Source organism: Choristoneura fumiferana, chromosome 14 (genome assembly GCF_025370935.1).
Source record: "Choristoneura fumiferana chromosome 14, NRCan_CFum_1, whole genome shotgun sequence".
Taxonomy (NCBI): domain Eukaryota; kingdom Metazoa; phylum Arthropoda; class Insecta; order Lepidoptera; family Tortricidae; genus Choristoneura; species Choristoneura fumiferana.
This window is the reverse complement of record NC_133485.1, coordinates 5,060,403-5,072,469: the sequence shown is the minus strand read 5'-3', so window position 1 is coordinate 5,072,469 and position 12,067 is coordinate 5,060,403. Positions and strand designations below refer to the sequence as shown.

The 12,067-nt window shown below is 41.3% G+C and overlaps 1 protein-coding gene and 1 long non-coding RNA gene across 3 annotated transcripts in view; one reads left to right on the top strand and one right to left on the bottom strand.

Moving 5' to 3' along the window:
- Nucleotides 1-7,863, top strand: part of LOC141434812 ((2R)-3-sulfolactate dehydrogenase (NADP(+))-like) — a 69,876-nt gene extending 62,013 nt beyond the window's left edge. Inside the window, exons 2-9 of one of the 2 annotated variants that reach the window (XM_074097256.1) lie at nt 2,622-2,779; nt 3,200-3,388; nt 4,085-4,200; nt 4,843-4,941; nt 5,335-5,421; nt 6,190-6,298; nt 6,651-6,808; nt 7,765-7,863. In XM_074097256.1, the coding sequence (XP_073953357.1) occupies nt 2,629-2,779; nt 3,200-3,388; nt 4,085-4,200; nt 4,843-4,941; nt 5,335-5,421; nt 6,190-6,298; nt 6,651-6,808; nt 7,765-7,863 (1,008 nt within the window). In that variant the 5' untranslated portion in view covers nt 2,622-2,628. The remainder of the gene's footprint in view (nt 1-2,621; nt 2,780-3,199; nt 3,389-4,084; nt 4,201-4,842; nt 4,942-5,334; nt 5,422-6,189; nt 6,299-6,650; nt 6,809-7,764) is intronic. The other variant, XM_074097257.1, reaches the window with a different exon arrangement.
- Nucleotides 1-12,067, bottom strand: part of LOC141434823 (uncharacterized) — a 53,043-nt gene that overhangs the window by 15,780 nt on the left and 25,196 nt on the right. The window lies entirely within an intron of this gene.

The window sequence follows — 12,067 nt, the reverse complement described above, 5'->3', positions numbered from 1 at the left end:
TAAACATTTCAATGAAGCAAGCAATCAAGCAAGCATGCTAGCAAGCATTTAAGCAATCATTTAAGCTACCTTGCAAGCAAGTATGCAAGCAAGCAAGCATGCAAGCAAACATTTAAAGCAAGCTTGCAAGTGAGCATGCTTCGCTCGCGTGAACCATAATCATTTCAAAGAAGAAAGTATGCAAGCAACTAAATAAACTTCATGCTACATCGTTTTGATTAGCCGAAGTACCTATCAGGTACGCTACCCTGTTCGACACACTGGAGATCTCTTTAATGTTGTTAGAGAGGGATCTATTAACAAGGAACCCTACGCCACCCTGTGATGTTTGATCATCCTCGCGGAAGTACAGAAGGTGGCCCGAGTCTAAGATGATGGTGCCCTCTCCCTCTCTATGTATTTCACTTAACTTCTGAATATGCACCTTATGTTCTCCCAGCTCCACTTCCAACTGCGCTAGAAGAGTCCTAAAAGTCCGTCCGTTCTACGTAGCCAGGGTCAGTTTACTTAGGGTAGCCTAGGATCGCCCGGGATTCTTAGCATCCTCTGCTGATGGGTCGTTCCCATGAACGCTACTATGGCAAGAAATAGCGGGGCGACCGGGAACTGGGGACCATCTCTTTGCCATGCGCTTCATTCTGGTAGGGGTTTGCCCATAATCCCCACACTAGGCATGCGAGTTGGCGTTCGTAGGGCACATTTTATTGCACCGCCGATGCTGCAGCCCATTCGGGGCCCGGGGACTTAACTGTGCCGATTTTGGCTGCGCTATGCCGCAATCAGCCAGCTGCCAGAGCCCAGTCTGTTAGACGGCAGGGTGCACCACGGGCAGGTAAGGTTGGCTTGGGGTCCATAGATGGAGGTTGGCCCCCTTACACCACAAATAAAAAAATGAAAATCTTGAAAAGTTGAAAGTTTGAATACCTCAGACAATTACCATACTAAAGTAAGCTGGGGTTATTTCGGGAACCACTTCACTGGAATAACCCCTAAAGGGTAATTCGGGAAAAAAATTTAAACTATAGCTAGGCCTTTTAGACTGACACAGTCATTCGCAAAAAGCGATTATTTGTCGTAACATTAATAGTTCAATCTTGTAACTTATCAGGTTTTAGAGTTAGCGGTGTTGGGGTTATTTCGTATTTAATTTTTTGGCACGAAAATGCACTCGACCCAAAAAAATATATATTGCACGTCCAACCGATGTCAGCGCCTCGCATCATCTGGAGAGACGCGAGGAGCGGTAAATGGGGCGTCCATTTAAGTGCTGCCAGTGGTTAAACATCAACACGTTTAGGAGAAATTTTAAATAAATGGAATAACCCCGTTTACAGAATTACCCCAAAGCACCTAGTGGGGTTATTTTTTTTTCTCATCCAACCTTGGTTATCGTTGGATAATTAAGTCTTTTAAAACCATTAGGGGGTTGCTAAACGATTTTTCGATTCAGTGATTTGTTTGCAAAATATTCAACTTTAAACGTGCAAATTTTCATTAAAATTGAGCATCCCCCCCCCCCCCTCTAAAATCTAAACCGGTGGGTGGAAAAATTATAAAAAATTCAGGATGGTAGTAAGTATATCAAACTTACAAGGTTAACTATAACGGTTAAGTTTTCTTGAGAATTATTAGTAGTTTAAGCAGCCTAATGCATAAAATATACGCAAACTTGGAATATTCTTGGATTTTTTCGTAATGCCTACGGAACCCTATTTCGGGCATGTCCGACACGCTCTTGGCCGGTTTTTAAGATAATCACAAAGTTTCGCATTTATAGTATTATTAGTATTACACCAAATATGTAGATGGTCGAATTATCAACATTCCGCAAAGAATAAGTCGAACTTAATATTTTAATGAGTTAAGTAAGTTTAGGCTCCTGTCAACTTTAACAGCTTATCTAATCTCAAAAGATAGGTAATTAACTTCAAGACACAACCGGTACGCTTTAGCGTTTGATTTCATTATTGCGGAATATAAACATTATAATAATTTTATTTTAGAAACAAAATGCATACAAAAAATAACTACTTATATACGTTTTCCTTCCTTAATCGTATTTATTTTCGCCCAGTTGCATCAGCATCACCTGAAACGTAATTCTTAGTATAGAAGCAAAGCCTGACGAATACATTTCACGAACATTTAGGACAGTAGGCTAGATTTTTTTAATTATTCAGATTATTATGATTTTTTTTTTGCCGGTTAAAGTTCCGTGTGACGTCACACCCACTTTTTACTAAGGAGTGACGTCACGGGATCCCACTCCCGAACTTTGACGCGCTTCATACGTGTATTTTGATTTTTTTGACTAACAAAAGAAAAAATATTTACCCAAAAAACTACTCAATTACGAACACGGGCGTTTTCAAAAAAAGTGTACCCTTTTTTTTTTTTTGAAATATTGTAAAAAATATGGTTTTTCCTACTCAGAATCAAGAGCACAATCGATTCCGATAGTTCAAAAATATGTCCAAAAAAAAAACTCAGTTTTGCGACGTTTTTTTCATGCACTCAGTATGGGCGTGACAGAACTGACTCATAAAATTTTGTATGAAAAAATGGGGACGTCTTATTTATAATAAAACTTTAGTTATTAAATTCTTTATTCACTTCACCAGTCCCATCATGCCTGAAGTACAAATGGAAGAGGTGAGGAGGTTCATGAAGGAGTGCCTCGAAGCAACAGGAGTGCCTGGAACAGAGGCCACAGAGCACGCTGCGCTGCTGCTGCAGGCTGATTGCACCGGACATTACAGCCACGGCCTCAACAGACTCGGTAACGATTACCAAGCGGTTTGCTAGGTTTGAGATTTGGGCAAGGAAGGTAAACAAGAAAGAAACAGATAAAGAACTGCAGCTATTAGGAAAAGAGGTTTTAGGATTGTGACTTGCAGCAGAAGACCGTATTGTCTAACGCGCGGACGTTCGCGATCCTTTATGCCGAGGCCGAAGAAGTGGTGAAAACGATTATGATTTCTAGTGTCATATACGCACCACCATGTTGGTTGACAGAACCGTCCGCTGTAAGCAGTACTTATTCCCACGCACGCGATAATCTCGACACTTGCTGAGCAGAAAAAAAAAAAAAAAAAAAAAGCGATAAATCTTAGAGATATATAAAAAATGAGCTTGTCTCTCAGGGGATTTAGGGTGTTGCGGGTGTCGGATCATTCAACATCAAGTGTTTTTTTTTCAGAGTTTTACGTAAAAGATCTGGAGACAGGAGCTACAAATCCTAAAGGCGAGCCCAGGATCCTCAAAGAGACTGCGGCCACAGCGTGGGTGGACGGCGGGGATGGGCTTGGAGCAACGGTTGGCAATTTCTGCATGGACCTAGCGATCAAGAAAGCTAAGGAGTCTGGGATCGGGTGGGTGGCTGCTAAAGGTATGCTCTGACGGAGGAACAAATCACGAACTGGCAGGAAACTTTTACAATGAACCAGGATGTCACTACCAGTTTATTGTATTGTCTCACAATTTACATAAGTATTTATTGAATCAGGCGTTACTTTGCGGAGGTCCATATCAATGAACTAAAAGAATTTCCTTGCTAACCCCGCGACCTTACGATAGCTCGGCAAGGAAATTCTTTCAGTTCATTTACATAAGTATGCCAAATTTCAAGACAATATACTAGAAGTGGTCAAATTTTACTTGCAAGATTTGACCAGCACGATTGCACGATAGAAACATACATTAATAAACATTAAACATACGAGTACATTGCAATTGCAAGATAAATAAAAGCTTTTTAAATTACCAAGTGCGGGTAGTTCGAGATAAGAGTGCCGGTACTTTTTGTGATCAAGCGCGGGTAGTTCGAAGGATTCGCGCTGCTAGGCAGACTTGACACCCTACACTTCAGTCTACTTGTGATTGTGACCACGGCCACCGTAATGTGGTTGAAACGTCGAGGTAAATATTACTCGTGTGTTTTAGCGTGATTAGTCCCGTTTGTGGTATTTTGACTATAAGTTATTGAACAACTGAATAAATAACCAGTTGTGCTTGTCACTGCACTTTATATCTCTCCTTATGCTAATGCTAACTAGCTTCGTAAAAATCTCTCTGATTGTGTCAGGTTCCAACCATTTCGGAATGGCGGGCTGGTGGGCTCAAAGGGCTGAAAAATCGGGATACATTGGGATGGCCTTCACCAACTCCTCGCCTTTGTTGGTCCCCACCAGGTCCAAAGACGTAAGTCTATCTTTATTACTCCTCAGGTTCCTGTCATTTTGGGATGGCAGGTTGGAGGGCGCAGCGCGCTGAGAGGGAGAGACTTAGCTCACAAATCTCACAATCCTTTAGTCCCTAGTTACGAGGGTTAGAGATGTAAGTTTGAGCACTTTTTCTGGTCTTTACTTATGGATGCACCGAAATGCATTCTCACGGAAATGAGAAAATTTCTAAAACAGGGGTGACAACTTCATTAAACCTAAGATTTACCGTTTATTGACTAGAGTCTCTGCGATCTGCTAATTATATTATAGATTTTTGCCTTGCTTCGATATATCGAACCAATAGTAAAGTTACCGACATAGTTCACTGAGCGGGCAAACGCCTATTGAAAAAGATTGAAAAAGATTTTACCTGTACCTATCCGCACCCTCAGGCGTGCGCCCGCTCCGTGCAACCGCGCATGCAAGGTGGACGTACGGTCTAGTAATAATCACAGGAAGCTGTTGGCTGCAGGTAGCACACAATGGTGGAGATTCTAGGGGAAGACCAAGCAGTGGAAGTCTTTAGGCTGATATGATGATGAATTTTGGTTACACATGACTAGATAAGGGTAAGAACTGTATTCAGACGGCTAAGTTAAAATAAATATTTCGATTTCAGGGTGCTTTGGGTACAAACCCAATAGCGATGGCAGCTCCAGCCAGCGGCGGAGACTCTATACTGGTCGATATGTCCTCCTCAGCTGTCGCAATGGGCAAGGTTAGTTGGAAAAATAATTGTTAAAAATATAGGCAACCTCCATAGGCAAGCAGGCTAAAGTACCTCCATATTTTCAATAGGGCAGGGGAAGGTTTGAGGTCAGTTTTAATCTTTGACATGCTATATACAAAATTTTAAATGGCAATAACCCGCTCATAAAACAACACAATAAAAATGTACAACGAATCGTATCCTACTAATCCTGACTAATTCTGGCACATGATAGATGCATGACATTTTCATATTTGCGTGAATTGTATTCAAACACACAGACTTTCATTCACTCATTCAATTCATTCGTGCCAGCTCTTGTGAATTGACCTGTAGGTACTTGGATAACTTCATAATCTATTGGCCAGTGTGGCTTTAGTCAAACTATTTTAAATGTTCTAGGTAGAGGTAAAGATACATGAAGGAAAGCCATTACCTCCTGGCTGGGCCATGGGACCCGATGGCAAGATGACCCATGATCCTCAAGTGGTAAGTTGGAAGAAGGCTTTGTAGAACTGTGGCATGTGGCTCCTGACATTATAGTCAATCGTCAGCTCAAAATTTATGGCCAATATGTATCGTTTTCCATTTATAATGTCGTACACTTTATGTACACTTTGTGATTTTCACTCATACCACCATTACTGAACACGGCCACTGTAATGTGGTTGAAATGTGGAGTTAATACTCTTTATAGCGTGATACAGTTCGGCTCACGTAAAAAGAGCGCTGGGTGACAGTGGAGGGGATGTGTTTGCGCAGGGGTACTGTCGCGCACGAAAAGGAAGGTCAAGGTCGACTGTCGAACCAATAGCGTGACGGCACAGCCAAGCCCTCCCTCGCTCCTCACCCGCGCCTCACGTCTTTCCACTCGTTTGGTCGGTTAATTGCTCACTGCGCAGGTATATCGCCAGCGCTCTTTTTACGTGAGCCGAACTAAGTATAAGTCCCAGGGGCTTTATTGTCTAAAGCCGCATTCACATTTATCTGTCGTGTGCTGTTTTTGAGATACCTATTGAACTTTGAAATGACAAAGTCGGCGGTTTTCCAACTTTTTGTTGGTTAGGTTATTAAATAGCCGCTACCCGCTCCGTGCAAACCGCGTCAGCAGCGTAGGCCCTTCTAGAGGGGTACTCTAACGAAGAGGTAAGAGATAGACCTCTACTCATACATTTTGTTGCGTTTGCGTATTTAAAATTCACTCTACAGCCATTCCCACAATCATCATTATTTACTAACTTATTTTGGTATTTGTAGGCATTCGACTCGGGAAGGTTGTATCCATTGGGGGGCGTTGAGGAGACCAGCGGCTACAAGGGCTACTGTCTCAGCGCCATGAACGAAGTCTTCTGCAGTTCACTCTCTGGTAAGATACTCCTCTCTGGTAGAAGCAGATGTAGTAAATAAATCAGCCCATCAAGCACTAATGAACATGTATGTTACTCAATACTCCTGAACCGATTTAGTTTAAGTCCTGGGATCATTCCCGGACATAGGATAGTTTTTATTCTGGAAAGTTGCATAGTTCCCGCGGGTGATAGGTCTCTGCGGCAGTGACATATTATGTACCTAGACTAAACATATCGAGGAGAAGAATGCTGCTGATGTTATTTTGATAAAGACATAATGTCGTACAAATAGAGCAGTTTTCATTCCCGGAGTTGTTTCCCCATCACGCCATCTATTAACGCGGATTAAAAATACTTGATCTTTCTAAGGTGCTAAGGCAAGTCACCAGCGACCTTGGGACGAGACAAGACCTGGCGAGCATCCAAACCTCGGCCAGGTGTTCGTTGCCATCGACCCTGGCTGCTTCGCGCCTGGCTTCGGCGAACGCCTGGCTGACTGTCTCCAGCACTGGAGGAACTTGCCACCGGTAACTTTAAACTATTTTAAAAATAATAGGGTAGAGGGTAAAGATTTAATACTTCGATTTTGATCATCATATCAGCCATGACGTCCACTGGTCGATATAGGCCTCCTCCAGTTGCCTCGGTTGGAAGCGGCTTGCATCCACCGTGAAACCGCGACTTAAACCAGGTCATCCGTCCTGAATCTGAACTGTTACTGGATCGAATATTCCCTGGGTCGCAGTCGAGCCAACGAACATTAGACAGCATGATATTCCGAGAGTACGTATTCGAAACTATGATATATACCTACAGTCTATTTCGAGCTTATTTTTTGTCTCGTTGACTTTAGAAAAGGTAGTAGCAGAAATACTGTAAGACAAAAAGCTATGCTTTCAAATACTTAACACCTAAATAAATTGTCAGTGGCGGCGCCGCAGGACGTAATATGGTTGCAATTTTGCAAGTGGCACATCACACATTAGATAACGGGTTTTTAAATGAGAAACAACGAGAAACTTTAGAGGTGCGAGGCCCCTTAGACCGCGAGGCCGTTGTCTGTGGCCGACGTTGCCTATGTCTGGCCTATACCACGAAGTGCCAAAACTCGAACTTCGTATGTTGCCGTGCCACCCGCTGACGCTTATGTCATTTAATACGCGAGTGAAAGGAACTTGTGCGATACGAGCTTCGATTTGCGAGTTTCGTGGTAACCCCTCTGGCACCGCCTCTGTAAGTAGTTCAAATTATTAAGAGCAGAAGGCCGTTCCACCAGAGATGTGCGAGGATGTGTTGCGACGAATGTGATTTTCATGAACCAATAGAAACGCTTCATTTACCTCGCCTCGCTTCGCTCTGCCGTTTCCACCAGACATATGCTGTGCGAGGATGGTAAATGAAGCGTTTCTATTGGTTAATGAAAAACACATCCCTTATTGTTACCAGCAAACCAGCTTATTGTTACCTTGTCCTCTTTTTGAAGGTTGACCCATCGCTGCCAGTGCTGGCTCCTCGACGGGATAAAGAGCGACAACATGCCGAAGAAACCAGGAACAGATGGGAAAATCGTTTACGCACCTAAACAGATTGAGACTGCTTGGCCATTCCTGACGAAGACAAATCCAAAACACAAAAATCAAAAATTGGTCTAGTGTCGAGTTATCAGGCGTAATAACAAGTTGTTTTATATATTAATTATAATAACTTATTTTATGTTATTTTAAATGCATATTTTTTTATTAAACTGTCCCAAAACCCGAGTAAAATAAAAGTTGTTTTGTCCTAATTTTCATATATTAATTTTACCATGATAAAAGTCACAAAAGATGCATAGGTATGTTTATTTAAAAACATGTGTCAATATACATATATATAGTTGCCAGCTTTCAAAAAACACTAAGAATCACTATTGAACTGTCTCACGTTATTTCTGATAAAAAAATCAACATTATGATTAAGACTGCACTGTTGAACAAACCCACCCCTTCGAACGCCACAAGTGGACGACAACCTGTGGGGCGCTACTACGAAATTTGAAAATCGAAGTTCGTATGGTACCGTCCCTCTCGCTCTCGTATTTAACTTATAAGCGTCAGCGGGGACGGCAAGATACGAATTTCGAATTTAGCACTTCGTAGTTTAAGGCCTATTTTCATCGTTAATCCGCAATTCTCGCGATATCGTCTGTCCACCATTAGGTCTGCCTACCATTAGGTACCAACCAACCAGCCAACTCTGCGTCTTCCAGTTCGTGGTCGCACTCGAAGACCTTTCTCTGCCAATAATGGTTGTCTGTTAAGGTCGCGGGTGAGCAAAGTATTTGTTTGAGGTCATTCATGTGTAAACTGTTCTAAAAAAATCATACTGAAATACTGAAGTAAATACAATAAAACGCCTATAGCATCTCAGTAGCAAAATTCGTTTGTGTTTAGATTGCAGTGATTAAGGATTTTGAGTTTAGCTTTGTAATAAATAAGTAAGTTAAATTGAGTTTATAAACAGGGAATACTCTTCTTGTTAATGACAACCGGATAACCTTAATGGTAGGGGTTTGAGAACCTAACTACGAACTACTTACTAATACTACTACTAGGTCCAGGGTCTCTGGTCGGCACAGATATTTGAATGAGAAAACTCAAAGTCAAAGTCAAAATATCTTTAATTGAACTCTGTTCCTGTACTCGGACTGACATAGTGGCGTTTTTATACAAACACTTCAACACTTCGATATACCAATAGCATCGCAGAGACTAGCATCGCCCACGTTTCGACCGAATCAAAGGCTTTCTCGTAATCTCGTATAATTCACAATACGTCTAGATCTGTTTGCGTCAATATGAATACGGCAAAAGATTTGCATATTGAGATTTTAACTTCGTATTTTGTGTTCTGTTTGACTTCCCGCAGCGTATGTATGTGGTCTACAGTAAGTACAGCCTTTTCGGAACCCGGCTTGACAGGGTGGCTGGAAGGACTCTATTTTATTTTTATTTTACCACTTTGTCGGCGTGACTGATATATATATTCATGCCAAATTACAGCCTAGTACTAAATTAACTGTAAATCTAAAGATAGCCATGACTAATTCTAGCAATGTACTGAAATACTAACTATGGGTATGCCTGAAATAAATGACTTGAATTGAATTGAATTGAACTAACGGTCTCTGAGCTTAGCCGCAGACAGACAGACGGACAGCAATGGCGAAACTATGTACTTATAAGGGTTCCGTTCCGTGTTAAGTTGACTACAGCTCTAAAAAGCTGTTTCATACAAAGTGCTGGGAAATCAAAACCTATAAGTAATTCTTTAGTGCAACCCATAATGAAGGGTGAAAAATCTTAATGTTTTTGAGTGTCTGTCAGTAACCTATCTAAATTGTCCCCACACTACGCAGATGTGCTTATAAGCAGGGCTCTGCAAATCTGGACATTTAACACGTTGGCTGAGGGGCTGCTTACGTGTTTGTTATTCTGGTGCGTTAATAGGTCCAAAGAGCCCCTACCCTACTTAAACTTGAGTGCGGCACTAGGTCCGTTGTGCCCCACCACGAAAGAAAAACAAAACTGGATATTTTTCCGTGGAGGTTCGCCGCACTGACCCCTAACCTAATACCTAAGCCATCTACATATATTAGGCAATATGGATCTGGCTTTGCCCCGGTCTCGGACTTTTAGAACTATTTAAAAAAATTGTTACAAAAATATGGGGTCTTTTAGACCTTTCGCCGCACTGAATTGACCGACTTAAACCTTTTTAGGGCTGGGGAAACGATTATTATACTGTCGGGTGAAACTATCTTTGTCCAAAGAAGGTTGTATGGACTATGGACATCGCACAGACATATTCTTACCTGATATAATTAGTTGAAGAAAACCATCGTAAGTAATAATTGATTTATTTAACGTTGAATGATTTTCATTAAAACATTGTAAACATAATTGTTGTATGCATTTCGACTATTATTTTAACCTTCTTACATTTCTTATTTGGTGTCCTCACCAGAAAGGTTTTTTAATCTTCTGTAGGTAACAGTCGTAACATTTTAGTTAGTGATCACATTTTCAGTATATTTTGAGTACTTGGTACACTTTGTGATATATCTTAAGCCATCAATATTGATTTTTTCACCCGAGTTGAATAAATAATCCAGCTTACTTATGATTTTGTTCGATGATGCACTCATTTCCGTTCACTAATTCTGCGAAACAAACACAAACATCACCTATGTAATTTAGACAAACGATTCCGCGATATTCATGTACGACACATCAACCTGCTGCTGCTGGCCGACACTCAGTGCTGATGGGGTCTACAAGGGGTCGAAGGTTTCTTAGACCCCTTCCCGCAACGAAATGAAAAAAAAGTCATTCAATGCGGGAAAGGTCCAATGTGCCTCTCACGTAAACTGAGTGTGCCACGTTATCAAAATTTAAAAGCTAAACAAAATATTTGTCTCTTTCCTACTCCAACGATTGCCCAAGATACCCTCCCCGCACCGTACGAAAGTACACTATTTTCGCTGCCGCACAGAGTTTCGGCCACGCCAGGGGCCTTTTGTGCCTCTTCCCGCAGTGAACGTGTTGAAGATGATTACAAATTTGAACAGTTCCCTCGTTGAGTGCATCCAACTCCCCTTTGCAAGTTATTTTAAGTACCTACCTAAATAGTAGCACGGCGACATACTTTACTCAGAGCAAATTAATTGTTAATTGACTACAGTGGATTAAAACTTGTTGATTAAAACTTCCACTTCGTTTTGATTGGCAAGATATTGCTGCGCGCTATTCTTCATGTCAGTCGTTATTTAAAGGTATTACATATGCAATGTATTTGCTGGTTATAACATTCCTACATTACATTAGGTAAGTACACTAATTACACACCCTTAGTCACTCAGCAAACGTGTAATGGATCACGTAGACATCGGTAACGCAACACTCCTGAGCTAATTAGCATTTTCAGGGACTTTGACAGAGGCTGCCGGTAGCACGCAACTGAAACGCTTAAAAAGGGGGGGGGGATTGATAGTGTCGATAAAATATAGTCGTTTTATTGACATGACAAAGACATTGGAAGCAATCGTTAGAAAATCATTTTGACACGACTTGAATAAGGGCGCAAGGAGAGAGGGACACAAGATACGGCCAGATTGGTGACCAGTACAACCGGTCCTTGCTACATTCCTTGCCCAGTTTACACATGCTCGAAAAGATTTAATAACCTAAATTGCATTGCGGGCTCGCGTAGCTAGAGTTATAAGCGGTCGATCCATCGCCGTAATGTAATGCAACCTGCACGATTATCTCACATGGGTAAAATCTTAGTACTTATTTAAGATCAGGGCAGCGATTGAACTTGCAATTTATTTTGTTGTGGCACAGTACAAAAAAGGAGCAGTATAACGTCTTCATACAAACGGCCGGAATACCTACCTACGCGCCACGAATTCTCAGCATACCTCGGCACAGTGTTCCAAAAAGCCTCAAAAAATTTCCCTATGCTGTTTTCAGCTTAAATCGATGAAGGGATGCATTTTAAATGCATGTCGAAGTTTTTTATAAAAAAAATAATGAACTTTACATGACCTTTCCATGTAAAATTAAAAAAAAAGTCTGGAGTCTTAACTATCAACCATTTTGATGAATGTAGTCTGATAATAAAGCATCTTGGGGCACATGTTTTTCAGATTTTACTATTGGAAAAGCACCCCCAGGTACAGAATAATTATATTTTTTCAGAATTTAGTTTTTATTTTTTTCTCCCTCGAAAACTCAAAAGTGGAA